The 27,023-nt window shown below is 53.3% G+C and overlaps 9 protein-coding genes across 9 annotated transcripts; 4 read left to right on the forward strand and 5 right to left on the reverse strand.

Annotated features, from left to right (window-relative positions):
- The first annotated feature begins 1,325 nt into the window (after positions 1-1,325).
- On the forward strand, positions 1,326-1,812 carry B0T26DRAFT_733999 (uncharacterized protein). The gene has a single exon (XM_060443171.1). The coding sequence runs from the start codon at positions 1,335-1,337 to the stop codon at positions 1,653-1,655; it is 321 nt and encodes a 106-aa protein (XP_060289255.1). The 5' UTR covers positions 1,326-1,334; the 3' UTR covers positions 1,656-1,812.
- Positions 1,813-4,605: 2,793 nt separating this feature from the next.
- On the reverse strand, positions 4,606-5,505 carry B0T26DRAFT_757601 (uncharacterized protein; the record flags this gene model as incomplete). Its single annotated transcript, XM_060446267.1, has 1 exon — positions 4,606-5,505. The coding sequence occupies one exon, from the start codon at positions 5,503-5,505 to the stop codon at positions 4,606-4,608; it is 900 nt and encodes a 299-aa protein (XP_060289256.1).
- A 1,181-nt stretch (positions 5,506-6,686) lies between these two features.
- On the reverse strand, positions 6,687-8,091 carry B0T26DRAFT_660136 (aldose epimerase-like protein; the record flags this gene model as incomplete). Its single annotated transcript, XM_060439005.1, has 5 exons — positions 6,687-6,780; positions 6,856-7,363; positions 7,427-7,753; positions 7,821-7,920; positions 7,972-8,091. 5 exons carry the CDS (start codon positions 8,089-8,091, stop codon positions 6,687-6,689), a joined length of 1,149 nt encoding a protein of 382 aa, XP_060289257.1.
- Positions 8,092-8,991: 900 nt separating this feature from the next.
- On the reverse strand, positions 8,992-9,946 carry B0T26DRAFT_681725 (uncharacterized protein; the record flags this gene model as incomplete). Its single annotated transcript, XM_060440676.1, has 3 exons — positions 8,992-9,151; positions 9,213-9,427; positions 9,851-9,946. The coding sequence occupies 3 exons, from the start codon at positions 9,944-9,946 to the stop codon at positions 8,992-8,994; spliced, it is 471 nt and encodes a 156-aa protein (XP_060289258.1).
- Positions 9,947-10,826: 880 nt separating this feature from the next.
- B0T26DRAFT_807510 (cytochrome P450) lies at positions 10,827-13,064 on the reverse strand. The gene is made up of 4 exons (XM_060447227.1): positions 11,906-13,064; positions 11,767-11,830; positions 11,453-11,692; positions 10,827-11,396 (listed from the first exon to the last, which is right to left on the reverse strand). The coding sequence occupies exons 1-4, from the start codon at positions 12,673-12,675 to the stop codon at positions 10,956-10,958; spliced, it is 1,515 nt and encodes a 504-aa protein (XP_060289259.1). The 5' UTR covers positions 12,676-13,064; the 3' UTR covers positions 10,827-10,955.
- Positions 13,065-13,275: 211 nt separating this feature from the next.
- On the forward strand, positions 13,276-15,144 carry B0T26DRAFT_600108 (uncharacterized protein; the record flags this gene model as incomplete). The annotated part of the gene is made up of 3 exons (XM_060435709.1): positions 13,276-13,496; positions 13,598-13,604; positions 14,020-15,144. Coding segments are annotated over 3 exons (1,353 nt in total), but the record flags the coding sequence as incomplete, so codon positions are not given.
- A 2,830-nt stretch (positions 15,145-17,974) lies between these two features.
- On the forward strand, positions 17,975-19,145 carry B0T26DRAFT_681728 (uncharacterized protein; the record flags this gene model as incomplete). The annotated part of the gene is made up of 4 exons (XM_060440677.1): positions 17,975-18,495; positions 18,583-18,740; positions 18,915-19,087; positions 19,128-19,145. The coding sequence occupies 4 exons, from the start codon at positions 17,975-17,977 to the stop codon at positions 19,143-19,145; spliced, it is 870 nt and encodes a 289-aa protein (XP_060289261.1).
- Positions 19,146-20,101: 956 nt separating this feature from the next.
- On the reverse strand, positions 20,102-22,823 carry B0T26DRAFT_840316 (uncharacterized protein; the record flags this gene model as incomplete). Its single annotated transcript, XM_060447543.1, has 6 exons — positions 20,102-20,225; positions 20,285-20,601; positions 20,681-21,483; positions 21,819-22,294; positions 22,402-22,695; positions 22,732-22,823. The coding sequence occupies 5 exons, from the start codon at positions 22,821-22,823 to the stop codon at positions 20,428-20,430; spliced, it is 1,839 nt and encodes a 612-aa protein (XP_060289262.1). The 3' UTR covers positions 20,102-20,225; positions 20,285-20,427.
- Positions 22,824-24,082: 1,259 nt separating this feature from the next.
- On the forward strand, positions 24,083-25,158 carry B0T26DRAFT_734008 (glycoside hydrolase). The gene has a single exon (XM_060443172.1). The coding sequence runs from the start codon at positions 24,183-24,185 to the stop codon at positions 24,927-24,929; it is 747 nt and encodes a 248-aa protein (XP_060289263.1). The 5' UTR covers positions 24,083-24,182; the 3' UTR covers positions 24,930-25,158.
- The last annotated feature ends 1,865 nt before the right edge of the window (positions 25,159-27,023 follow it).

Below are 27,023 nucleotides of genomic sequence, written 5' to 3' on the forward strand. Positions count from 1 at the left end.
ACGCATTGAGTGTCCCGAGCGGAAAACAAATAACGCAAACAAACTACTTGCAAACTTGTCAACAAGAATATCCATCGCGATCACTCAACCTCGACCTCTACCTCTACCTTTACCTCTCGTATTCTCAGATCGTCGTAGTTACTTCTTGCCGACTGCATCTAGCTGGTGTGTCTTGCGATCTGACCGAGATGAGTGCACCGTTGAATTCGACGGTCAAGCGACTGTCGTTATGGGATCAAGTGGCTCCGCGCAACTACAGCACCAAGGCCCTGTGCTTTCCGTTCGACGGGGACGGTCCCGACTCGGAGAAGGCCGAGGAAGCCGCGACGCATGTCTGGGCGTCGCTGTCACAACTGGCTAAGCAGCGGCCCGACTTAGCCGGCCGGCTTGAGCTTGACAGCGACGGCGTGCATGTCGTGCTGCGCGAGTCGCCCGACTTCTCCATCCCATTTACCGTCATGAGAGTGCCTTTCAAGACGAGCTATGCGCAGTTGGCGGCTGACGGGTTTCCCGCCGGCGTCTTTGTCGACCCCCGACTCGTGCTGGCAGGTGGCGTGCTAGAAAAGGGCGGCGATCCCGTTCCCGCGTCGCAAGTGCGCGCTCTCTTCGTCCAAGGTGGCCTCTTGCTGCTCATGTCGATGCATCACGCCTACGTCGACGGTGGCGCATTTAACCAGTTTATCGAGTGCGTTGCGGCGCAGACGACAGGCACCCCGCTCGATGGCCCATCTAACTACCAGCTAGACATGATGAGCTTGGCTGCTAATAAAGACGACGCCAACAAGCCGTTCGACGAGTTGCTGGCTGGATGCCGCGAGTACATGCTGCTGCCCGAGCCGACAGGACCAACGCAGCCATGGATCCCACCCATGCCTCCCGGCTTCAGCAACACTACCAACATCATGAGCGACAACACGGGCACCATCTTTGTCTTCTCGACCGAGAAGCTCGAGGCCTTGTGCTATACTCTCCGCTGGGCGTCCCTAGACAAGCTAGACTGGAAACCCTCCAAGTACGCAGCACTTGCCGGGCTGGCGTGGGCCCACGTCGCTCGGGCACGCCTAGCGGCCGATGGGGAGCTGGCCAAGTGCTTCGAGAGCGAGCGCCCGCGGTTCAGCAACCCTGTCAATTGGGTGGCCGCCAACAAGGAAGAAGCGGCAGCCGTGGGCGCCAGTTATTTCGGCAACAAGATCACCTGGGCGTCGCACACGGCGGAGTCGACCGGCCAGCTGATCTCGGCCTGCGGCAACGCGGACGAGCTCAGGGCCGTCGTGCGCGGCATCAGCGCGGCCAACTGGGCCGTCGACATGGCGCACGTCGGGCGGCGAACAGCCATGTTTGGAGCGGCGCCCGACATCCGGCGCGTCGGGCTCGTCTTCGACCCGCGCGTGCCCCAGAGCCTCGGCTTCAACTCGTGGGTCCACACGGGCGGCATCAACACGGAATGGGACATACCCGGCCTGCCCGAGCCCGGGTACAAGCCCGACGCCGTCCGGCGCGTCCAGGCATTCTATAGAGCTTCGGGCGGCCTCATCCAGCCCACGCGCCCCGAGCTGAACCGCTGGGAACTGTTGCTTATCCTGCCGGCCAGGGCGGTCGAGATACTGCTGGAGGACGGCGAGTGGATGAGATGGGTCGACAGGGTGGTTCGTTGACTTTGGAGCAGCAGCGATGTCGTCTGCCAGTGGTTTCTTTGGTTTCTGGTTTTTTTGGTTGGGGTGGCGGGCTTGGCTGGTGGTTTTGTTTTGTTTGTCTTGTTATTCATTCATTTTTCTCCTTCCTTCGGCTCTTTGACTCAGGCTTATTACATCCATAGGCTCATACCTAACTAAGATAGTTACCCGTACAGTGCCCTGGTCAGGAATGGCATGTTAGATACCTACCTACCTACTTAGGTATCCATAATTAATTACAGTGAGTGGATATTGCCACCTGATTCATTATCACGTACACGCCGTACGGCATCCCTTCTAACTTAAGTCGTTTCCGCAAGGTGCGAAGGATAGATCCAATGCTACCCGTAAATACACCGCGACCCTGTCCGCTTATTGCCACCATAGGTAGTGTCACGGCGGGTGCCGTGGTGGTGTCAATGACGTAGTGCTGGAGTGTGGTCTATGCGTACCTATCACGTAGTCCGCACCATACCTAGAACCCCGCGCCTTACCCGCTCCCCGCAACACCTTCCTTTTCCTTTCTTAGCTTTAGATTCCACAATACAGGTTACGGTTATACTGCGTGTTATGCCAGTCGAATCCTCTCCTTCGTGACAGGTAGCAATGGAAACGGTAAGTAGCGGCGAGCTAGGCAGCAGGCTCTAGCACTTGCCAAGTACTCCATGTATGGATTCATGGTTAGATCTATTTCGCCGTATTCCGTCTCTCCCGTAACCTCCCGTCATTTTCCACTGACAATTAATTAGGTGTTTCCCATTTCCATCGTAATTGATTAATCTCTCATACCTCATTGGGTCCCTTCTCAGTAGGGTTAGCAAGATTAGGTGGTGCCGTTTTCTTCCGATTTTAATACGTCAGGCACGACTTCGGCGTACCGGTTATGGTATAAGCGGTCGAGTTTGATCCAATAGTCCCAGGCCATAAAAGTACCATATATCTCCATACTAGGGAGGCACCTAACTAGGGCGGCCTGTTCCCAGTAGAATTTGTCACAATATTGGGATTAGTGAGCAAGAAAGATCTAGAAGCTGCTATGTGATTCTTCACCACCAGCTTTTGCCACTATTCATAACTATAAAAAAGAGACTTTTGGCCCTGCCAAAGGAAACAAGAGATTAGACCTTTTCAGACAATTCAAGCCTTACCTCCCTGCATCAAATGCTTCATTTCCGTTGCCCTGTGAATGCGCGTGACAGAATTCCTAGGGGGATCTACTATATTAATTACATACTAGCTAGTCTTTATAGGTCTAGACCTCGCCGAATCTACTACCGAGGTGATCCGAACTAATATAGTCCTTGAACCCCTACTACATAACTTGCTCGAAATCTCCGTCGTAGAGCTGCTTCTGGTAGGCTCGCCATTATTACTGCGTTCCCGGTTCTATCTAGGTGCTGGCCCATTGGACCTGGAGCCACTAAGGTTGATCTTAGCGTGTGGAATTTCCTTATTCCACGGCTTAGAGCCAGTCTTCCATATCCTCGGAGGCGTCAATCTTCAGTTTGCTAACCGCGTAAGCAGGGGGCGGTCGTCTTTCGGCCGAGACGGCGCTCCCTAATTTCCGAAATTAGCTAAGGTGGCGCTAGGTTGCAGAGGCCAGTGGAAAATTTGACCATAGCCTGCATTATTAAGGCCTGGAACTACTGGGGGTCTATACCGGAAAAGGCTGCCGGAGGTTCCAGTACTGGTCGGTCTCTCATGGTTGGGGACGACTCCTCTCTCTGGTAGTCTAGAGTCTGGCTATCGAGGTCCTCGAAATCCTCGAGTGCGGTTCTCCGTAACGGGCCAGCTTGGGGAGTGGCTCTTCCTCTTCCACGGTTATTTCCTACCATAGTGAACCCGGCTCGATCGTTACCGTGCGGTATGGAGGTTGAAGAATTGTAAGAGAAGGCAGATAGGCTTGATCAAGGTGGTCGCAATAAAGGTAATGAAGAAGACGAGCAATGGCTGGTATTGGTAAAAGACTTCAACCTGGCCCTCGCAAAGGAAGGAGGGCTCGTTCGGAGGGACAATAGAAATAGGTCAAGCCGCAGGATCTCAGAAGCCAAAGCATGCAAAAGCAGTCAAAAATGAAGTTATTCCAAGCGCGTGTATTGTGTTATGTTGAAGGAAGAAAAAGGCCTGCGCCTACAGGTCCGGGGACCAGTGTTGACTCTGTAAAAAGACGGTCTGATTAGTTCTAATTAGGTGTGCGGGCTCGTACACGTGTAGAAATACGCTTTTACTGGCCGGTGTATTTAACGTGGTCTTTATTATTTCCAAGTATCTAGGTATCCGTACCACGCTAACGAACATTCATGGATTGGATTGTAGCCTTGTCAAGTACTTGGGCCATGTAGTGTTTGTACTATACCGGCCGGCTCACGAACCTTACCACCGCCATGCAAGATCAAAGTTTTCGGCCAGGGCACATCGCACCAAATGTCTGGCTGCACGGACGGACGTTACGAACAAGTCATAATGACCTATTCCAATCACGTTAGCACTGCTTTACTCAAGATATTTTCCCAAACATCTCACAAAACTATTTACTTAGACCAATTCATTTTAGAGCCAAGCTGTTGTCAGCTCTCATTCCCTTGTGATCCTATGTTTTTTGTCTCAGATGCTAATCTCGGCAAAATCACAGCTGGGCAAAAGAGCGTAGATGCCCGGTAGCGAGATTACTTTGTGGAGTCATTGCCATGGACTCGACGCGGGCCAGGGCTTTAGGCAGTCCTTGATTTGTGCTTGACTCGCACCTTTCACGCGTATTCTAATGCCATGCCAAACTTCGCCAGCTCAAAGCTCAAGTGTTGCTGGAAGCCCCACGTATAATTAACAGCAAGGCATCCTCACCTGGGTTGTCCGTCCTCACTTGCCGATCACGGCCTCTCTGCTTTCCTAATTTTTCCTTTGAAGTCTCAGCTCTAGAAGGCGGCGCAACTAGCTAGTCCCACTGCCCTTTATTCTCCTCGATCCAGTCCTTGAAATCCTTCAGCTCGGGGTATAACTGGCGGCACGAGGCCACATCACCCCCGTAGCCTTCCTTCTCGAACCAGCGAAACATGTCGCCCACAGTACCCTTCAAAAAAAACTTAACTGCAGAAGCGACGGGGCAGGGGGCCAAGGGCATGGCAGACCCCACAGCCGCTCTAAACAAGACATCGGCCTCCGGCTGGGTCAGCTCATCGCCTGCCAACGTTATAGCGACGTTGCGATACTCGTCGGAACGCATAAAGCTATTGGCCGCAAACCAGCCGATGTCCCGGGTCGATATGAACTGCAGCTTCTTGTCTCCCATCTGCTCCCACATGCGCGCGAAGCCCTTGCCGTGTATGTCGGCCGTAAGATTCTCGAAGAAGGTCACTGGCCGCAGGATGGTGTATGTCATATTCTGGACGCTGGCCGCAGCCTTGTCCTCCAGGTGCTTTTCGATGCGATACTTGGCAGCGAAGTTCTTGACGGTGGTAGGGGTGGTGGGCGACTTCTCGGGGCCACCCCGGTCGCCCGACGAGTAGACAAAGTGGCGCACGCCGTGGGCCACGGCCGCGTCGACCAGTGCCGTACCTTGCGCCTCTTCGTTGTCCGAGTTCACCTGTACGCTGTAGACACCCCACACCTGCCCGATCTTTTGGAAAATAGTCTCGGGTTCGTCCATATCGCCGCTCACGACCGAGATGTTGAAGTGCGCGCCGAGTTTCAGAGCACGGGGGCTGCGGATGTCGCGTGTCACGGCAATGATGTCGAAAGCGGGGGTGTCGTGGGCGGCGAGAAGGTGCTGGATGAGAGCACCGCCCTGCTTGCCGGTGGCACCCATAACTAGGATGGTCTTGCGCTGGAGAGACATTATCGCTCTGGGAACAGGAGCTAGCAGACAGGGTGTTGAGGGGGGTAACGCAACCGCTTGTATTTGTTGTATTGCTGGGACTTGTCGATTTGGAAATGATGGACCTCGACTGACTGAAGACGGCGGTAGAAGGGGCTGCATCTTTTATACCCATGCAGTACTGGTTGCTTTGATCCTGCACGGCGTGGATCGGACCGATTGAAGACGGTGACGGATTGATCAAATGCCGGGGTCGGCCTGAATGTTTGGCCGGCAAGCGGCGCGGCAAGCGGCGCGGCCAGGGGCGCGGCCAGGGATCTAACACCAGGGTCGCTGACAGCACAGGGAACTGTTACGCACAACGCAGTCATAAAAAGGTGCTTGATTGCGGAGCCTAGGGCTAAAAGAGTTTACATATCTGCTTGTACCTACCTTACGTAAGGACCCATTGTCTAGAAGTGAGGTCTCTATCCTTACCGTATTAGCTGTTTGCTAGAATACAGAGGTGCAAGGGACTGTGCCCCAGGCTCCGTATTGAAGGAAAGCCCTGCTATGCAAGCCCTAGGCCGTTGTAGGTGTAGATCAAACGTCTGTAAACACGCCAGTCAAATGTGGCCTAGCCTAACCCATAGGAAACGGCACAGACTCGGGCATAGGAGCAGTCAGGGGTCGAAAGTCTGGGTCCACCCCGCCATCAATCAAACGCGACTTAACACGCCCGCAACAAAAAATGAGCCTACGGTGTGGGTTTAAGCGGGCATTACGCACGTGTTCGAGACTGGGGGATTCAAGGACTACTGCTGTTTCTTTTCTGCCGTCTCTGAAATCTGGTGGGCCACCTATCTACCTACCGGGAATTGTCCGTTCCACAACCGGACGAGCAATCTGTAGACAAGGCCACTCAAGCAAGGGTTGGCATGACTTTTTGAACGAGTGATTGATCGAGAGTGTGTTTTGGATGGACGAGCTTGGTTGGTGAGCCATAACACTGGTTGGTGAGCCATGACACTGGTTGATGCCCGCCGATGACTGTTATCCATAGAAGAAACGAACGCCCGACTTAGATTCTTTGTCAAACCGGGTAGTTAGGTGAGGTTATTTCTTCCGCCATCATTCATTCATTCATTCATTCATTCATTCATTCATTCAGCCCACTCAACCTGCTTGCCATTATCGTGTTAAACACTTTGATCGCCCATATCTCAAGGACTTATCAAGCCAAATCTCCACGAACTTTCCCAGAGGTACGTTCCTCCCGGACCTGTAATCTGAGCATCAACGCGGCCCCATTCACGACTCCATCAGACATCATTAGCATGTACTCACAATGCCAGTATAATATAACGCGAAAATACGATCGTGATAACTCACTGGTTAATCCCATCCACGTAATCCTGCGCCTCGATAGCCACACAAGAACTCTTCTCCACCTTCTTCCTCGACCCAGTTCCTTGCGTGCGCTTGAGGTTCGCCGACCCATCCGACCAAGCACAGCTGTACAGCACCACACCAGGTTGATTTGTGCGTAGCTCAGCCTTGATCCCGGACCAGAGACTCGCGAGGGCCAGCGCTGGTGTGTCCTTCCCAGGCACGTCATCGAAGATCCAATACCCGTTGTACCCCTCGCAACTACCGCCACAGTTGCCGCGGAACTGCGTGCTGCTTCTGGCGTGGCCGAGTGTAATGTTAGGCTTGCTCGCAAAGTCATTGATGCTTCCTGCTGCGGCGGTGAGGATCTGGCCTGTTGGGAGGGCGTTGCTATCAATGGCGAGGTATCGTTTGGCGTACGGCATTGATAGCGTGTGGTCCCAGATCAATGCTGTGGCCGGGTTCTTGTATGCGTCGAGATTAAAGTAGGTGTGGTGAGTCAGCATGAGGGCTTGGAGGCCAACTCTGTCAGACCTAATTGAACAACCAGCTCAGGTTTCGGATGCAAGCTTACGTGTCTTGGCTTCCGGAGAATCTGCCATCATCTTGATGTTCCAAGTCCCGTTAGCGACGCTATAGGTGACGTTTGCATTCACCCGGCCAGGCATCCCCGTCGACTCCCCCTCTGCATCCGTGATCGAAAAAGTTATAGAGTCGCTAGCAGCGGCGGTGACGTTCCACACACGGTATGACCAGTTATTCGTGCCGCTATGAAGTGTGTTTTGGCCATCGTTCCGCTGCGTTTTATATGATTTGCCATCGATTGTAAACTGTGCCTTGCCAATTCTGTTGACGTAGCGCCCCGGAATCGAGTTGTACGTGGGATGGCTTGTGTCCTTGGCTGTTTTCTCTCATAATTACAAATTAGCCAACACATGAGGATGCTAGGGGGTTTGCGTGTAGATTACCGTAGTATGCGGCATCGTCATAACCCAGAACGACGTCGGTCTCTACGCCGCTTTTGTCATTGACAAAGAGATTGGTCAGTGTGGCGCCGTAGGGGATGAACTAGCTTTTCTGTTATCATGCTGGGCCTTTCCTTGCGACGCAATTACATACCTGTGCTCTGATGCCTTGGGCGGAAATGGTGTATCTTCCATCAGCCGCAGGCTTCGGAATATCTTGGCAATATGCTGTCTGTGCTACAGCAAGAGCAAAGGGTACTCCAGGTACTCGCATGATTGTCCCTAGTGTTTCGTCTTTCGTTGTCCGTAACGTACTAAGTTTCACGAGAGCTTGCAGCTGTGAGCCTGGGGGCAGAATATGGAGCTATCAATTTGTAGGAGCAATCCATATTTGAGGAGAAGAGGTACGCACCATCCAGCACTACCGGGAATTAAGGATATATGGTTGTTTATTATGGATAAATTGGCTTGGAGTGGTGCAGCACATTGGCACACCACAACCCTTACGGAGCATTACCCCGCAAAGAGTTCGGCTGCAACAGCAGTTACTCGCATATCCCTTGCAGGGTTTGGTAATTAAAGCGTACCATTTCCCCTCCCCAGGATGATTATAAAGGGCGACTTGATCTCTACAAGGTTGTAAGAGAGTTGATTACATCGCTCCAAATTCATAATTCCTTCTGCTGAGAGCTGATCGTTAAAAGAATTAACAGCCGCTTCAAGAGGTAATTATCCGTTCTCTTCCCACACTACCCAAACTAGAGGATATGGTGAGTGTAGTGTCGAGTGTGTGGCAGTTTTCGAAGTACTGCATGGCCGACACAATACTCAGCTACAAGGGCCTTGTCAGCAAATATGGCTAGAGCACCTGGGATTTCTTTCGTATTTCTCTTTTCCGCATAAGCGGGTCGAGGATAACTTAAGGATGAACTAGCGACCAAGGAAAAGCCGAAACCCCCTGATGGAAACTCATAAGGAATTCCAAGTAGAATAGTGGTCTAACATGTCGTTAACTAACACCTTGATCGTGACTATTCGCTAATATTTCGCTACTATAACTACCGTGGTATTCTACCATGTCTTCCATTAGCTATGTTATCTCTCACATGAGAACCAACTCGTTCAGCTGCTGCCTCTCCCCGTTGTTCCAGTAGCCCGCAATCTTCAGGTCGCTCTAGCTGTAGATGGTGCTTTTGATCTTGGCCAGGATCGCGTCGCTCTTCCGCTCTAGCTGCTCTCTGGCCTCTCTCGTCACGTTGTAGGCGCTCTGCTCGCTGACTAGCTCCATGTTGGTGTGGAACATCCTCTGCACTAGCGCCGTCATCCCTCCAGGTCTTTTCTGTACATTGTATTATCGATTCACAGCGAAGTTGACGGGGACTTATGCCGACATACGCAGCGATCCGGAATTGGCCTTGAAATATGTCGCAATTCTCGTCATCCGGCCACTGGACCCCGTTCGGGAGCTCGGGAAGGTCAATGTAGGTGTCGGGGGCCTGTTCGCCGGGTTTTGATTGGCCGGCGAACAAATGCTTGATAATCTGGAAGCTTTCCAGCATACTCCCGCTCGCCCGAAGTGTACACAACGTGAGGTCCTCCATGGCGCTTATCTGCTTGGCAACCCATGTTCATCAATTCGTGATAGGGAGTAGGCGGAAGACGTTTCTGCGGGAATCGCTTGATGAAGTATTGGCCGACCAGCGTCGGCCCAGATGGGCCACCTTTTGCCACCATTATCTCTTATACAAGCTTGCCATTGGTCTGCAAAAGCGAACGCCTACCGGGAACATCAGTCACTTTACTGACGGTGAAATAGGGCTCAAGCCGATCAATCCGATACGATACCAAGTCCTACATCATTTTCTTTTAGCTGCCCTTGCTTTGCAGGCCTTGACGTGATTAACGGAAGTATTGGGGTGGTGAAGACTTAAAATGATGCCGCCACCGGCATCTACCACAATAAAGCATTGGCCCCTGGCGAAACAAATCAGTCTGTTGTATGAAGTGGTAAACGGCTATCGCCTTGAGCATACCTGTGTCAGGCCAGCCATTCCTTCCGCTCGCATCGTGTAGTGCGCGCAGGCTTCGGGTTCCGTAGCAAGCCTGATAATGCCAGGCTTTTGATCCATTTCAGGAAAGACGTGCCTAAAGGCTTCGCTCACTGCTCGGAATGTCAGATTCTTTACCCTTGGATGTCATTCCTAGAGATGAATCAGCAACAATTTTGCAATCAGGGGGTAATGAAATGGCCAGGTGAACTGAACCTCAGCATACCGCGGGATGAGTCATGATCAAGTCAATGGGAAAGAGCTTGAGGGAGTTTGGGCCTCTGCTGTTCTCAATATCTTGGCGCGCGCAGATTGCGACCTCAATGAGATAGTCTCTCACGACATCTTCCGCCGTTTTTATCAGGTGGTAAGGAATCTCATCGACGACGGTGTTGTTGATGTCAGAATCAAGTAGATTGGTTTCGTTCAGAGTGTTCTTCAGTGTCTTCATCACACTACATGGGCAGTGCTTCGAGACCTGAGAGAACAGCACGCACATATACAACCATGATGCCACCGATACCTGGGTATGGAAAGTGATTGAATTTGGGATAGTACCAGCTATGGTTTTTGTCATGGACCAAAAAGGCACCCACTGAGAGTTATTGCCGGCTGTCTACTCACGGTCGCGTATGGCGGCATTCGCCCCACAGCCTGGATTTTTGACTTCCCGACAGGACTAGGACATATTATTTGGAAAGTTTCCTGTCTTGTGGCCAGTCTCTCTATATTTCTTCCACTTTTCATCGGACTACTGGGTTACTTCATGACTCGGTACAATGCGACAGATCCTGCACTGTACGCATTCTTCCATTTTCCTCGCTATTTATTCTCTATCCCATGTCTCCCAGTTTGATGTTTATTGTTATCGAAGCATTCTTGAGTCTCCGGAGAATGGCCATTAGGATATTTTGGATTCAGGCTTTACTGCAAATGGCTCCTCATCTCTGAATTTGGTCACCAGAAATTTTTATTTTCCTTGGCTCGGTTATCAGAGTTCCGATTCATGAGTTGAGGCTTGATATTACACTTCTTGAACTAAAGGCAGATACGACACACTGTCAGTAACTGACATCATCGACGCCCGCTCTCATAAGCTCACAGGCTCCGTAATCCTCACCACCATATTGGATTGGTGCCAGAATATCGCCGAACTTTCCTCCCAGGGTCTCCCAGGATGCATGAGTTGAATCTCAAAGGTTCTCAGCAGCTCAAAGACGACCTTGTACAGCTGGGTGAAAGCGACAAGCTTTCCTGCACACATCCATCGTCCCGTGCCGAACGCAAGTTCCACCACCCGTTCCATCTCAGTCCTCTTGGCGGCATCGCACTCAAGGAACCGCTCCGGGCGGTAGATCTCGGCGTCCGATCCAAATATGTCCTCGGACATCATCAAGCCGAACAGGTTATGTCCGATCGCGGTCCCAGCGGGCAGGAACACGCCGTTCACCGTGTCGCCTCCTTTTGGGACGCTCTTGAAATGTCCATACAGCGCGGGGGGCCGGACCCGAATGGCCTCGTAGATGATGGCCTGCCGGGAAAGAATCAGCAATTTAGGAGTTTCTCGCGGGTTGTTTATTGCATCACCTGTAAATATGGCAGTTTCATGCCCTGGTTGTGAGTAATGGGCCTAGATGATGACACATGCCCCGTTTTGATGGCCGACCTGGCTTCTTCCATGAAACGAATATAGATCCGCGGCGTCGCGAGGACGAACAAGAGTGCGGTGCGTATTGTCGTGCCCGTCGTGTCAGACCCTGCAATGATTTGCACGACACACTCGGCCTCGCATTGCTCTCGCGAAAGCCCATGGCGAATGAATGATCCCTGAGTATGTTAGGTTAGCAAATCTGACGTAATGTCGAGGATCGAGGGCGCTTTGGATGTCGATAACGACATACAACCATATCCTTCGAGTCAGCAGCACCAGACGAAAAATGCCTCGCGACAAATTCCTGTCCTAGACTTCAAATCCCATCCGAAAAGCTGTCAACATTAAAATCCAAGGTAAGCGGAGAATGGCTGAACACCATGGCTTACGCAATCAACCTGCCCATCCCCTTTTTATCCGTGACCTTAGGCATGATGTGGGGCGCCAGCGGAGAATTGCCCAAGGCGCGCAGAACGGGCGTGTCGATCATGACGCTCATCGGCTTGCTAAGCTCGTCGACCTGCTTGTTGAAACCAAAGAGATCCTGGTTTGCTTCCAGGTATCCAAACGGCTCGCCGTAGGCAAGAGAGGTGACGGCGTCCAGGGTGAAGAAGCGAATGATCCAGACCAAGTCTACGCTGCGCAGCTCGGCGGGCGTGGAGAGATAGTGGCGGCGGATCAGGGCCTTGAGCTTCGCGATCTGCGCGTCAGTGCCGCCTTCGATATCGACCTTGTCACGGCCGTTGTACCCGTTTGCCGTCTGCGCCTTGAGCCGGTCATGCGCGGCTGTGTCGACCGTGGTGAGCATGTTGTCCTGTCGAGGATCGATTCGCAGTCCTGCCCACCAAGAGGCGTCTCGGCCATATGTGCTCCGGGCGCCCGAGATGCGCCGCAGAGCAGCCGGGTCGTCGGTGAGGACGTAATTTGGCCCAACACGCACAACAGACCCGTACTTTTTTAGGCTCAGTAGCTGAGTGCTTGATATGCCGAGGAAGTTGTTCCTCATCAACCATGAATATGAGAAGGACGCCAGGAACGGGCCGGGGACATGGCGCAGACGGAACCAGGTTGCGAAGGAAGAGGCAACGTAGTAAAGAGCCAGGGCACCAGCTCCAAGGGGAAGCAGATGGATGAGAACGAAGTCATTTGGAAGCGGCATGTTACCTTGGCAGGCAAGTCGGGAGGGGATTGCTGTGGAGGGGGAAATAAATCTTGAAATGTTTTTAAAAAAAAAAATTAAAAAAAAATTGAACCAAGTAGAACAGTATCCAAGTAGAACAGTATCTGACAAGAAGCAAAATTTGTTGGGGAGGTTGATCCATTAAATACCGTGCTGTCTCATAATGATTTACGCCGAGGCGGATATTGAACGGTATGCCTAGAGCATCAGTGTTGGGGGCTAGCACTCATCACCAATCAGAGTGCAAGCTTCCTGTTACGATGCAGCCAATCAGGGTTCCTAATTTACCGCCGTCCTTGGCTGACGAGAATTTGGGCCCCTGAAACGACCGCGGACCAGCTGCGAAGGAAATTCCTTAAAACTAGTCCTCTCGTTAAAGACCGTCGATCAGCGGCGGAGCAAAAAAGACGCCAACAGCAATGCTCGCTACACGACCTTTCATGAACTCACAGCCAGTCAGCTGGTGCAATCCCCACATGAGCCATGGGTGCCCGACACTCTCCTCCAAAAGTACCGCAGGCTATAGCACCCAAACCCCCGGAAAATCCCGACGCAGCAGCACCCCCGGCGGCACCCAAGAAGAGGAACCGTGCAAGCAAGCCCAAGGTGCGAACCGGCTGCAGAACCTGCAAGATTCGGCGAGTCAAGTGTGATGAAGCCAAGCCAATGTGTCAGCAATGTCAAAGGGCGCGTGTTGTTTGCGATGGATATCACGACGTCGGCCCATCCACCCCTCAGCTTACCACTATCGAGTCCAACAGCTTTAAACCCAGAGCAAAGCCAACGAATGCAAATATATTGTTAAACCCGAGCCGAACCACGCGCCGATTCCTCCTCCCTCGTCCTAGTTCCTGTCCCCGTCCCCGTTCTGGCCCGTCGTCGAGAGTATTCAGCGCACAAGAAGTTCCGTACTTTGATCTCTTCCGCCACAGACTTACGGACGACCTTTCGGGCTACAGCTGCACTGATTTCTGGACCCGGGTGGTCCTTTGCGAGACTATGACCAGCAACTGCGTCCGCCATGCCGTGTTGGCCATTGCCGCTCTCTCGCAAGGCATTTCGGATTCGCTGGTGGTGGCATCATCATCACCCAGCCCTTCAACGAACAACAACAACAACAAGCCGTCTGCATTGTTTCCATGGACTGCGAAATCCATTGTCAACAGCAATCACCGCACCGGGCTACGCCATTATGTTGAAGCGCTGTCCATGTTTCGAAAACAAGTAGACACCAACGTGAACACCGAGGTCCAGTCTCCTCGCGCCGTCTTGATCATGACCATCCTTCTCATTACCTTTGAGTTGCTGCAGGGAAACATGGAGACGGTAGACGCCCTACTAACGAGCTCAATACACCTCTTGAAAGGCTCTCTCTCGCAATATCGCCGGGACACCTCCCCAATACAGCTCAACTCACAAGCGCGAGGCTGGATGGGGAAAGAAGACGATCTCAACGATATTGAACACATGCTTCCCTTCCTCTCCATCATGGGCGGGTGGACCCCCTTTTTGAAGACGCAAAGGATAAATCTTGCCCTTTGGGATACATCGGCCAGAGGCGACGACGCAGTAGCAAATCTCGCTGAATACCAGAGCACCAAGCAACTCCAGGCAGATTGGTGCCGATTCTTCGCCCGCGCCTCCGCCTTCACCGGACAGGCGTTCACAGCAGTGACACAGCAACGCCCCGTCGCCGTCGTTGCCGCCGTTGACCTCGATCCAGCACTGCTGCACGAACAACAGAAGTACCTGTCACACCTGGACCGATGGCGAGACGTCCTCGACGCAGCCCTCGCTCGTGCCGCGACATCCCACGACAGCCAGGCTAATAATCGCGCCATCCGGCTCATGCAGCTGCACCGCCTCGTGCTTTCCATCGGCATGCAGTGCTGCCTCGACCCCACCGACATGCTCTGGGACGCGTACGACGACGAGTTCCTCGCGCTGGTGGGAAGCTGTCTGGCGTTTGCCGTCGAAGCCGCCGCCACCAAAACCACTGCTGCTGGCAGACACTACCGCTACTACTACCATGCGCGCTTCACCTTTAGCATGGGCGTTCTATCTACGCTCGGTCCGGTCATCGCCAAATGTCGTAACCATGACATCCGCATGCGGGCGCTCGAGATGGCGCGTAGAATGCCGTGGCGCGAAGGCGCGTGGGACGCCGAGGCTGAGTTGTTTGGCAAGCTAGGAGCGGTGCTGCTGGAGGAGAGGGGGAGAAACGCGGATGATGGTGTCGTCTGGGCTGAGAATAGGTGGACGTGGGTGGATGGTGTCTGGGATATGGAACGGCGGAAACTGGTCGGGCGATATGTGAGAAGTGTCCCGGATCGGCTAACCGGGGACCATGTCGTGACGAGCCTCGAGGTGAACTTGGATGCGTGGCCCGACGTGTGCCGCGATGTCTCGTGTGAGGTGGACCATGCAGCCGAGTGTAGGGTGCTGGATTACTAGAGCGAGCGATGCACGCGTCTTCCCAGAGACGATCAGTTTCCCCATGTTCCAGTGTAGCCATTTACCGAGGCGTTGAGAGCTAGTTGAGAACAATTGAATGGTGTTGCTTTTGTCCTTTTGGTGCTGTCTTCAACCAAATGCGAGTCTTGAGTTTCTGTGTTGCTTTCCGGAAAGCTCTGCGGGATACACTTGTAGCTGGGAGGTACCGAGGTGGCAATACTTGACACGGCCAGAACTGGCCACTGCTCTCTGGTCAAAAGTGTCACCGTCAGTGGGAAATGACGGGAGGTGGGGGGAGAGACGGAATACGGCGAAATGAACCCAACCATAAATCCATGTATGGAGTACTAGGCGAGTGCTAGAGCCTGCTGCCTAGCTCGCCGCTACTTACCGTTTCCATTGCTACCTATGGTGGCAATACGCGGCCGGGGTCGCGGTGCATTCACGGGCAACATTGGATCCATCCTTCTCGATTGCCCTTGCTCCATTTCCCCGAATGAATGAAGCCGCATTGGCTCCTCCTCGAGCGACTTGAGCGATTTGTCCCTCGTGCCTGCCTCTATAATGCCTAAAATCTTTTCTCCAAGCTGCTTGCTTAGCCAACCTTCAAAGCACAGATACGCCTTCCAATCCGGTGTATGAAGAACTGTTTTTTCCGGGAAGAGGACCCTAACTATAACTTGCTCGTCTTTTGCGTTTTGATCCCATTTTTTAATTTGGCTGGGCTTGTAAAAGCTGTGTAGCGGCATGTACTGAGCCGGGCTTGGTATTTGTGGCTTTGATATTGTGGGGTTGAACGTTGACGATGGCGATCACTCGATTGTTTAGGAGCAAAATGTGTCAGGTAATCACGAGGCAAAAACATTTTGCGCCCGCCAATCTCCAGATTTCGCCAGTTTGGCGCACGGCGCGATATCCCGGTTTAAGTCGTTAAGTTCTTGCGCAGGCAGGCAGGCAGGCAGGCAGGCAGGTTCGCAATGGAAAGCTCTCTCAAGATCATGGCAGTTGCGAAACTGTGGCCCCACCTTCTTCTGTTCATTCCAACAACGCGCCAGTCAGCCACAGAGGTGGCGGTGGTGGCGCATACACTAGCCACACAGGTGGCGGTGGAGGCGTAGGGCCCCCGGATTTCCACAAAAGTGGCCGTAGGCCACCCCTTCTTCTAGATACACAGACATCAACAATCAACACTTGAATCACCAGACTTCGGCGTGTTACGCCCTGTTGCTTCCAGTACCGGTACCTAGTAATTCCAACACCTATTAAGTTGTAAGTCCACACCCCCAGGCCTAGGTTTCGCTCTTTCTAATCTCCACCGTGTAGTTTAGTCTTGGACCTGCAATTCCGGGTAGCGAAGCCAGAAATCATCGGAAATCTTGACAACCGTCACGATAACCGGACGTGTTCCCTGCAGCTGCAAGAATGCCACGAACAGTGCAGTGCGTGCTGTTCTCTGGGTTGAAGAATTAGACAGCTGCTCAAACTTCGGTTGATATCTCGGCCGCCGTTCTAATTAATTGTCTACCGTAGATGTTGCCTCGTCTAGTTCTGGGTCAGTTGGACTCTACTGCAGGGCATCTGTTGATACTGCCTTTATTCCTGGGAGCACATGTTCAAACCAGACCCCCTTGGCCAAAGATACCGTGACATAAATCGTATAAGTAACAGGGAAGGTCCGATGGGGAGGGCGAGAACGTTCACGTCATATCGATAACTACATTGCAAAAGGCGGGAAGCACCTTCGTCCACGGCAGGAGTGATGGGAAAGAAGGCGCGAGTTTCGAGATTGGGACCACTCCGAGCAGAGATTTTCGATCCCTTTGCTATGTTTTCCATCTCGTTTCGTTGTCGATGAATTTTTCTGATTTTCTTGTCCGATTTGCCCCCTTTGCCGACTGACTCTTTTAAAATGATCGAGACATCCATCCGTTCTACAACTTTCCGGCCTGCCCTGCCAGCCTGCCCTGCCTGCCCTGCCTGCCCTGCCTGCCCTGCCCTGCCTGCCATCCCGCCGTGTTCCCAGCCTCCCCTCCTCCATTCCGCATACAAACCCCCTTGGACCTGATGGCTCAGAGGGCCTGTTAACAGGCGGGCTGGATGGTCGCCAATGTCATACGGTCTAAGCTTACCCGGTTGTGTCCTCTCACTCCCGGGCGTAGTACGGCTGTTGTGCTGCTGGTTAGTGGGGAATGATCCAGTCTCAGCGCTGGGGGGCCTCCGTTCCGAAAATCCTGTTCTTTCTGACATCTGCGGCATCTCTAACGGAGCTCTGCCAACGAGGAGGAAGGTGGGTTAAGGGGTAGACAGCAAAGTCGTACTTTACCATGTCTGGGTTTATCAGTACATTCGAGATGAAGCCAGGTAGAGGCGCAAATAGGGGTTAGATTCGCAACACAGGAATCGGCGAAGAGCAGCACGTACCGACCAAATGGCCTTCGTGGTTTGCCAGCGATACCATTGCGTACGCCTATTGTTAGCTAGCTTATTCGGTTTAGGCGGGAGTAATCACAATAGAGCAGCCATCGACGGCCCCGCCAACGTTACAGGCCGCATGTCATGACATCCTTTGGTCGCTGGAAAGTTACCGGACTTGCAACCATTGCATGCTTGCAAACTCGACCGTCTGGCGCATGATCAAAGTTTTCTCTGCGGAATACGGTTTACCGGTTTTGGAACCCCCGTGGTGATGATGTGGAGAGGGCAGAGTGTCAAGGTTTCGGCAACACGAGTGCAGAGTACCGAACACTTTCCCACCTATATAAGGCGGTCACCAGCCAACCCGCCACGGAGAGCAACTATGGCCAACTTGGCGATAGCGATAAAAATGGCAACAATTTCGGCGCTGACTAGCCGCCGCAACCAGCGGGGTTTACCCGAGACTGGACACCTGCCCAAGACAAGATCCCGATTGAGCCTGTCCAGGATCAAAGCCAAGGCCAAACACCTAGTCCAACGCACCAACAAGAAACACGAGACACCGGAGGTATCGCGCATCAGCCGGCCATGGATGACTTCAACAACATTGCCTATAACGATCTTGACCAGCACCGAGGATGGATATCCACAATGGGAGGACGCAAATCGACAAAACACTTCCCAATGCCCGCTCTACCGCCTTCCTAACGAGCTTATGGTGGCCATTATGGGCAGACTTGAGTTAGACGATCTTTATATCTTGCACACAACATCGAGACGCTTCATGGAGCTTCTTAGCGACCCGCTGTTTGCGGCTTATCACACCGCAGCCAAGTTTCCGTGGTGGGGAATCGACGATATCTGGAACTACAACATCCGACGTACCTATAAATCGTGGTGCCGAATACAAAAATCATGGTGTTGTGAATGGTGTGTCAATTTCCAGCTAGTAGGAGGCGTCCTGAAAGGACTATGGGCTCTGTCAAGGGCTCTCTACTGCTCTGGATGCAATATCAGGCATTGTGCCATCTACTTTTCGGCGAGACAAAAGGACCTCTCTGTCCACGACGACACACGTATATGTATTGGGCGCGAAGGTAGCGTGCAGCTCTGCTCCCGCCTATCGGTGAACTGGGCGGAGCTCGGTTTGCAGCCCTGGGGCCATGGCAAAGACTGTAAGCCATCGGAATCTGTGATTCGCTGCCTACATCCGTCACATGATAGCCGCGACCAGCTATTCGCAAGCTATCCGGGGAGAATTGCGCCAAGTAGTACCATTTCATCCCATCCCTCGTTGGCTATCTTCAAGGAGTTCGACGAGGTACAGGGGACTATTGTTATTCACACAGTGAGAAGGTGCAAGATGCACCTGTTCGATCTGGACCCTTCCCGGCCCGTAACAATGCAAGATCTTCGGCGACATCTCGAGTTACGTCAGGCGCATCCCAACGAAGGCGGCTTTGCACTTTGTCCGCACTTCTCGTGGGGCGATGGCAAGCTACTCCACGCATTCTTGTCTCACGTATGTCGTTGCTTTGGCAATATTGTACACCCGTGGCTAGGACATGACGGGGCAATAGTTGATATGGAGTCCATCAACCCGACGAACGGGATACGCAGAGCGGAGTGCGACGAACAATCTTGCTGGAATGATTCGCTTATAGGGAGGTTTCTGACGCAGGGGGTAACGCATAGCACAACCTGCTCGTCTTGTTCGACAGCATACCTCTGGAGTAGAGAGGGGAATCGCGTCTTCCTCGAAGTTAGCCATGAAACATCCAAGATTCAACATCAATACCCTCTGGGTCATCTACGGCTCCGCCAAGTGGATTCGAAATCATGAGGTATGGAAGAAGACGCCGAAACAAGGGGGATTCTATGGTGTCCGGACAGGAAATGTGAGATTAGCAGATCTGGGAATTCTAAGCTCATTCGCTTCGGCGCCAATCAACTTTTCCGCGACTTTTCCGGCAAAGCCCTGGAACGCAAAGATATCCGGAGGCGCCTAGAAACCCTCTCCAAGGACTTTATTTTTGAAGGAGAAGCGGGCACCAGAGTCTAGGCAGCTGAAGTGTGAGAGTAGATTAGATATCAGAGGCGAGAGGATGTGACGGACGAAGCATCAAGTTTGACAGTGGCTATGATAAAGCAATAGGGTTATTTATATCGGTGGGTCGTGTTTCAACCTCTAATTTGTACGTGATGGGTATGAGCCATTTCACTTTTATAATAAATCCAACTATGGAAGTCCCTCCTTAAGGCGAGTCTTATCAAAGCAGACGAAATATAACATGGATTTCTAGAATATGCTATATAAGTAGTTAAGGGTTTCATAATATCTCGGTATTAGCGCTACTAACCTGGGACGTTGAGCGGGAGCAATCAACTTTCCATCTGGTGGTGATCCATCTGGTGGTGATCGTGACCTTTGAGACTATTAATCGAGTGGAGAACTAGTGACGGTTGAGGGCGGAAACGTCGGTATTTTTATAGTATAGTCCCAGCACCCCTCGAGGGGCTCCATGGAACCTTTTCCAGGACTCAGAAAGCATGACCGCACATATGCCTCCAGATTAACGGCTTCAATACCTGCCGTTAAAAATGATGCGATGCGAACCAGTTGCCGGGTCGCCCGGAAACAGGTTGAGAATTTCCCCTGCCTGTCGCGACTGATTAGCTTGGCACCGGAAATGCCATGGAGCTCTTTCGAACAAACTACCTCAAGTATGCTCAGGGGTTGGCCACGAATCCATCGTCGGCTAATCATGTGCGGAGCGGACCTCGACAAATCATACTCCAAAAGACTCGTCGGCCGCGCCACCCGGCACAGGATAGTTAACCCCGTCCTCAGATCATGTGCACTCAGAGCTTCTTGCACAGCCGAGTGCCGTCCTCAATAACCTCCCAGGCCTCGGTGCCCGGCGTTGCCACAGCATAGAAGATGCCCAGGGGGTCCCACTTGCCGCGGAGTTCCTTGAGCCGGGGATACGAGGTGCCCCAGAAGTGGCTCTGCCAGTCGGCCTGGTACGGGTTGGCCTACATTTCGGGCGTCAGCAACAAAAACCACACCATGGTCTATTTCAAACGTGACCAATCAGGTGGGTAAGGTCCTTACCTCGTTCACATAGGTGGCACCGCTCCTGCTCGCGCCCCGCAGCGCCGCATCGATGGTGTTGGTCAGGACGTTCTGAAGATCGGCCTTGACGGCGAGCGACGCTGTCGCGGGCACGGGTAGAACTGCGATGACAAAGTCGGTGGCGTTGCGCCAGGCCGGGTGGGTGGCCGCGTCGGCCACAGGGACGCTGTAGCCCGGGTTGAACAAGTGGCCAATCATGATGCCGACGAGGTCCTGGCGCGGGAAGATGACGGTCTGGAAGGCGGCGACAATTTCGGAGCGGCGGCTGGCCATGTCGTCGTGGTTGAACAGCCAGCCGCCCGTCAGCGCCGTGTCGGCTGCCTTCTCAGCCTCGAAGAGGTCGTGGTACAGGTCGAAGAAGGTCGGGTACGACTTGATGGCGAACTCGAACGGCACGCCCCTAGCCGTGAGCTCGTCGAGGAAGGGCTGCAGCACCGTCTGCAGCTCTGCCATGGTCTTGCCAATACCGACAAACGGGCGCGCGCGCAGCGTGAAGGGCATCATCTCATAGTACACGTACAGTCCATTGTCGACAAAGTGGTTGGACCACTTGTGGAACACGTCGAGGCTGTCGACCCACAGCGCCGTGCCGTTGACGTACAGCGTGGCACCCGACGAGGCCAAGTCGGGGAACGTCTTCATGGTCACGGACAGGATCACGGCAAACGACGCGGGGCCGCCGCCCTTGAGCGCCCAGAACAGGTCGGCGTTCTGTTGGGCATTGACCGTGAGGTAGTCGCCTGCAGCCGTGATGACGTCGAAAGCGAGGACATTGTCGACGGCTATTAATTCATTACAGCACTTGATCAGCTGCCACGTGGTCTTGGTTGTCGTTTTGGCCCTATCTAGTTGCTCGGTTCTGAACCAGGAACAGACCAGGAAGAGAGAAGAGAAGATAAAGAGAAAAAGAGAAAGACAGAGAAAAAGAGAAAGACAGAGAAAAAGAGAAAGACAGAAAAAGAGAAAGACAGCGAAAAAGTAAAAGACAGAAAACGAAAAAGTCAGAGAAAAAGAAAAAGACAGAAAAACAAAGAGACGGAGAAAAATAAAAAGACAGAAAAATAAAAAGACAAGAGAAAAAGAAAAAGACTGAGAAAAGAAAAAGGGGAAAACATACACATGCCCTTGAGGGTAGTCCACGGTCCGTGGCCACCGCCCTGGATAAAGCCGCCGGCGATGCCAACCGTGGCGCACTCGCCCGTGACAACAGCCAGAGGCGGGTAGAGAGCATGGCCCTGGGCGAGGATCTCGCCGCCCTGGACGCCGGCGCCAATGGTGACGGCGGTGCCGCGGTACGAGCCGGGGCCGGTGTAGCTGTCAAGCCACTTGACCGACTTGAAGCTGTGCGTGTTAATGATGAGGGATCCGTAGCCGGTGCTGCGGCCAATGAAGTCGTGGCCCGTGTTGCGCACGATCAGTCTGATGTTGTTGCGGCGCGCAAAGTCGATGCCGGCCTTGATGTGCTCCTGGCTGGTTGCCATGATGACGTAGATGCCGTAGTAGCCCAGCGTGCAAGCATCGGCCGGGTTGGCCGTGGGCCGGCACGTCTCGTTGGTGAAGTAGGTCCAGATAGCGGCACCTGGCTTCTCGACGCTGCAAGGGAGGTGGGGAGTGGATTAGCCGCCATTCCGACTACCCTGCCTAGGTACTAGGTAGGTACCTAGACTCGGATGCACACAAGACAGTGTCGCTCAACCTACGTCCATGCCTCGCTGGCAAAGTTGGCCTGGGCGTCAGCGCAAGCAGCCGCGTCGTATGTGTTGACGGTGCCCAGGGGCCCGGCAAAGGTATTGTGGCATACGGCACCAGGAGGCGTGTGCACCTGCAGCGCACCGTCAACCGTCTGGTTGAGCTGCCTCCACTTGCTCGACGACGGCCAGCAGCTCTGGCCAACGTAGCACTTGCAGCCGTAGCTCGCGCCCTGGTATGTGGCTGGCTGGAGTTTGGCGGCGTCAGACCAGTCCAAAACACTCTTTCCCCGGCTTGCGGCTCCGCTGGCTAATAAGCTGTCGGTCGTCGTGTTGAGTAACAAGCTGTCGGTCGTGTTGCGGGGCACAATGCCGCCAACCGCAGTCTCGACGAGAGCGGCAACGGCCGCCGCCCTCAAGAGCGAGGCGAGCATGTTCATGTTCACCATTTCTGCAGATCCAAACCCCGAGATCAACAAAACAAGCCACGGGCACCAGATGACAAGCAGCTGAGACCGGACGGGGGAATAAGGGAAGCGAGCCGCTCTAGCAGCAAGAGGGCAGGCATCCACCGTATAAATATCCCAGATACCTCAAGATCCATCCCAGTATTCCCGCGTGGGAGCTCCGCTGCTGGATTTCGAATGTTCCATTCAGGGTCCGTCCCAGAGGCTAATAGCTGTAGCTGCTTGCGTTGTTCCACCCGGGCTGGGTCCAATCTCTACAGCCGAGCTGGCATACAAGCAATTGCTGCAACCAAGTCCCCGGCAGCTCAGTCCAGTAATATCCCGACGGCGCTAGTGCACGTCTAGAAGCGTGGGTTCCATGGCGGACATGTGGACTAGGCGCCTTGGCGGTCCCTAATTTGGAGCGCATTCCCGAGCACGGCGCCCGCCCGGGTCTGCAGTGCACTTTGGACTGACTGTGTAATTAACCCGTGTTCAAGTGCTCCATAGTCCATCATACCCAAGCCGGCCTGCCCTGGCTATACCTAGTAATCCATTTGATCACGCGGCTGCACTGCAGCGCAGTGGGTCGCGGACGGGGTGGGATGAAAAGCAAACAACCAGGTCTAGTTAATGCGGAACAGAGAGAGATTCAATCCAATGCCAAGTTGAACTTTGGACGGTAATTACCTACATGTGGCCATGGACGTGATCCAAATTTGGCCAACTTGGCAGTGTCAGTCTTGTTTTGGTCCGACACGCCGATTACTTGCACGGCCGTATTGGCAGCCACCCCGGCCCGGCAATTGGGGCGCCTGCTTATCCCTCAAAAGTTGGGTCCGACTCTGAAACGCCAAAGTAGCTGGCTACATGCCGGCCACACGCCGGCCACACGCCGGGCCCCGGTGATGCGGGCCTACCAAGCCACCAATCACAAGGCCGGATCGTGAGATACTTGAGACGAAGGCAGCAGTCGGGCTACCCAGCGTCGGCCCATCACCCACCGCCGTGGGCCGGCCCAGGTCGGGGTCCCGATCCCGGTCCCGGTCCCGGTCCCGGTCTTGGACGCCATTTAAAGGTCTTTTGGGGAACACAAACTCGGGTGCCTGACCTCCCCTGGGCTGCTTGTCGGTCCGCAAACCCAGCAAACCTAACTTGTATAAAGAAGAAGCCATTTCGCTTCGCGCAATCCATGTTTGCTCCATCCCAATTTCGAGGACGACTCAATTCACTTAATTGCACAATTCCACTTAATTGCACGATTCCACGTAATTGCACGATTCCACGTAATTGCACGATTCCACGTAATATCTACCAAGTCCAGAACTACCTGCCTTAGGTGCACACATGTTGCTAAACGGCGCACTCCTGGCTCTGCTGGCTCTTGCCACGACAGCCTCGGCCCATACCACCATGAGCCGCGTTTTTGTCAACGGCGTAGACCAAGGAGAGGGCAAGAACAAGTACATCCGATCCCCAGTTAATGATGGGCAGGTCCAGCTGCAGCTGGACAAGAAGAACAACACCGCGCCCTTCATAGCCTGCAACAGCAAGGGCGATATCGCCGTGCCCCAGTTTGTCAAGGCGTCGCCGGGCGACAAGCTGACCTTCCAGTGGTTCCGCGAGGACCCAAAGGAGCCAGTAATCGACCCATCGCACAAGGGGCCCATCCTCACCTACATTGCGCCCTTCTTCGCCACCGGCTTTGGCGACGGGCCCATCTGGTCCAAGATTGCCGAGGAGGGCTTCGTGAGCCCCGCGTGGGCGACCGAGAGGATGCGGAACTTTACCGGCGGCATGGTCGACTTCAACCTGCCCAAGACGCTGGCCCCGGGCAAGTACATGGTGCGCCAGGAGCTGATCCCGCTGCACCTTGCCGATAGACGTGGCGACATAGAAAAAACACGCGGCCCCGAGTTCTACCCCAGCTGCGTTCAGTTCGACGTTGCCGGCGGCTCTGGCACCGCAGTTCCGAACCAGAACTTCGACTTCAACAAGGGCTACAAGTTCACCGACCCCGGTTTCGACTTCAACATTCATATTCCCTTCACCACGTATCCTATCCCGGGCCCCCCTATTTGGGATGCGAAGTAAGCACGGGTTGGGACAGGGAGGCTTGAGAAGGGTTAGAATTGCCGAGTCTTGCGTGTCGAACCCTAGGGGCAATTAGGGTAGCACATGCATCTGTAATTAATACGTATTAACTTGGACGAATGGAATGGAATCATGGTAGGATTTGACAACGTGGCTAGTGGTCTGAAATTTATTGCAAGCCTGTAGGAATTGATCAGTGAACCGAGTCTGGAGCAACATGTTAGTGTCGCCGACGGGCCTGACATGGCACACCGGGGCCGTCTATTGTTTGAAGTTTGAAAGCAACCTCTACTCGCTGCCCGTATGCCGCCTGCACGTTGGCTGACAATTGAAGCCGACGCGTGACACGAAATCACTCCTGTCATCGCAGAGAGCTGGGACCGAGAAAGCCTGCCCCCATTTGAGCGCCGTGGAAGAAAGCCAAGTGGCCAAGGTGTCGTCGCAGCCACACTACGGACTTTTATCAAGTCGCGTACCATTTCTATTTAGGTTTCACAGACAAAATGGGGCTCCTCAAAGGGATGATGTGCGCCCGTCGTTATTGGCAAGCTGTGGGCCGAATTCCTTGTTGGGTTGGGGCCTTCTAGCCAAACTAAAACTGATTAAATGCCTAATCGCGTAATCGCCCCGCCTCTCTCACTAATGAGAAAGTTACTGCCGTGCCGAACAGAGGGCGCAAGTTGTTTTGGATGACATGGCACAGTCTTTAAGCTTTATTAAAAATAGTGCGCACATTTGCGCGCCTCTATTCGCTTGATTAACTATGGCAACTCAGAGACCCGCATCGCCCACACCGAGCGAGAAGGAAAGATCCATACTGAAAAGCCATGTCGATCGGGTTCGCAAGGGCGCTACGGAACTACTTCCTCAAGGAGCGACAGACAGCCAAATTGATGCCAAGCCGAAGTACTCCTCAGAACCTCAGCGATGACACGGGTCAAACGCATTAGAGGGAGCTCCACTTTTGCTCAAAAATTCTGACGCTTCTCCCGTGCCTAGCGTGAAGAGTGGTGGCAGCGGTGGAACAGAGGGCAGCGGTGGAACAGAGGGCAGCGGTGGAACGGGCAACTCGGACAAAACGGTGCAGTCGGCCGTGGTGAAGGATATATTTATTAACTACAACGACCATGCTAACGAATTAAACAAGCCTGGGCTCAAGCAAACACAAACTTGAAGGACACATTCACGCAATTGGGTGCCCAGGCCCAGTCAGTCTTGGAGATTGGGAAGCTAGACACCCTCCCATCAAGCCCAGGGAGGGGTGGTTCCTCCCAGGGAATTTCAGCAGATCGAAGGAAACAATACGGGTTATAATAGACTTTTTCTCGGTGCTGTTTAATAGTATAGATAACCGACTATATGGCGAGCTAGCTAGGTTTCTTTTTCAGATTTAGGGGGTTGAGGCGACGGATGTGGGGATAGAGCAGGACCCAGTCCCCACACATTCGAAAACAAGAAGAGCACTAGCTAATCTGATGGTCGAGCACTGGCTGCTCTGATGGACTAGCACTGGCTGCCCTGATGGACTAGCACTGGCTGCCCTGATGGACTAGCACTGGCTGCCCTGATGGACTAGCACTGGCTACTCTACAGGGGTAGGAACCTACTATATACGTATTCAGTACTGGTCGCCGAAAATAAAGCGTCTCGGTATTAAGTCTAGTCATCTCAGTCTTCGCAGTGATTTCAATGACTTCAGAGTGAGTGTGGAGCTCAAATCACGACTATACCTGGCCCACCGACTGCCTCGCCTATCGACAACCTCAGATTAATCTCACATTTAGTTAATGCGGCCCTCTACTGCTATTTCCAAGCCATCTCTTACTTTGTTCCATTCCCCCGCTGTTAACGTGACTCTGTTATTCTCGATTCCAGCAGGATGGGTTCCATTGGCGATGCCTGCTGTGGAAGATGCAAATTTCTTTTGTTGGTGTTGGGAGTTTGCAATACTTTGCCGCATTGGCGGAGATAATGCAGGCAAATGGCCCATCCTCCATTCGAATGTGACGGGTGTGGAGTAGGCACCCGATGAAGGTAAGTGGTTTTAAATCATGTCGACATTATAGGCCTGTATGTAAATTTAAAATCAGAAGC

The sequence above is a fragment of the Lasiosphaeria miniovina genome (assembly GCF_030549165.1).
Source record: "Lasiosphaeria miniovina strain SMH2392-1A chromosome Unknown B0T26scaffold_9, whole genome shotgun sequence".
In the NCBI taxonomy this organism is placed as follows: Eukaryota; Fungi; Ascomycota; class Sordariomycetes; order Sordariales; family Lasiosphaeriaceae; genus Lasiosphaeria; species Lasiosphaeria miniovina.

Bases quoted from the DNA above. Each gene is read 5' to 3' on its own strand.
- B0T26DRAFT_733999 (XM_060443171.1), top strand. From the start codon at position 1,335: ATGTTTGGAGCGGCGCCCGACATCCGGCGCGTCGGGCTCGTCTTCGAC.
- B0T26DRAFT_807510 (XM_060447227.1), bottom strand. From the start codon at position 12,675: ATGCCGCTTCCAAATGACTTCGTTCTCATCCATCTGCTTCCCCTTGGA. The intron at 11,693-11,766 runs GTATGTCGTTAT...TAACATACTCAG, and splicing joins CTGACTCGAAGGATATGGTT to GGATCATTCATTCGCCATGG. The intron at 11,397-11,452 runs GTGATGCAATAA...CTTTCCCGGCAG, and splicing joins TGAAACTGCCATATTTACAG to GCCATCATCTACGAGGCCAT.
- B0T26DRAFT_734008 (XM_060443172.1), top strand. From the start codon at position 24,183: ATGTTGCTAAACGGCGCACTCCTGGCTCTGCTGGCTCTTGCCACGACA.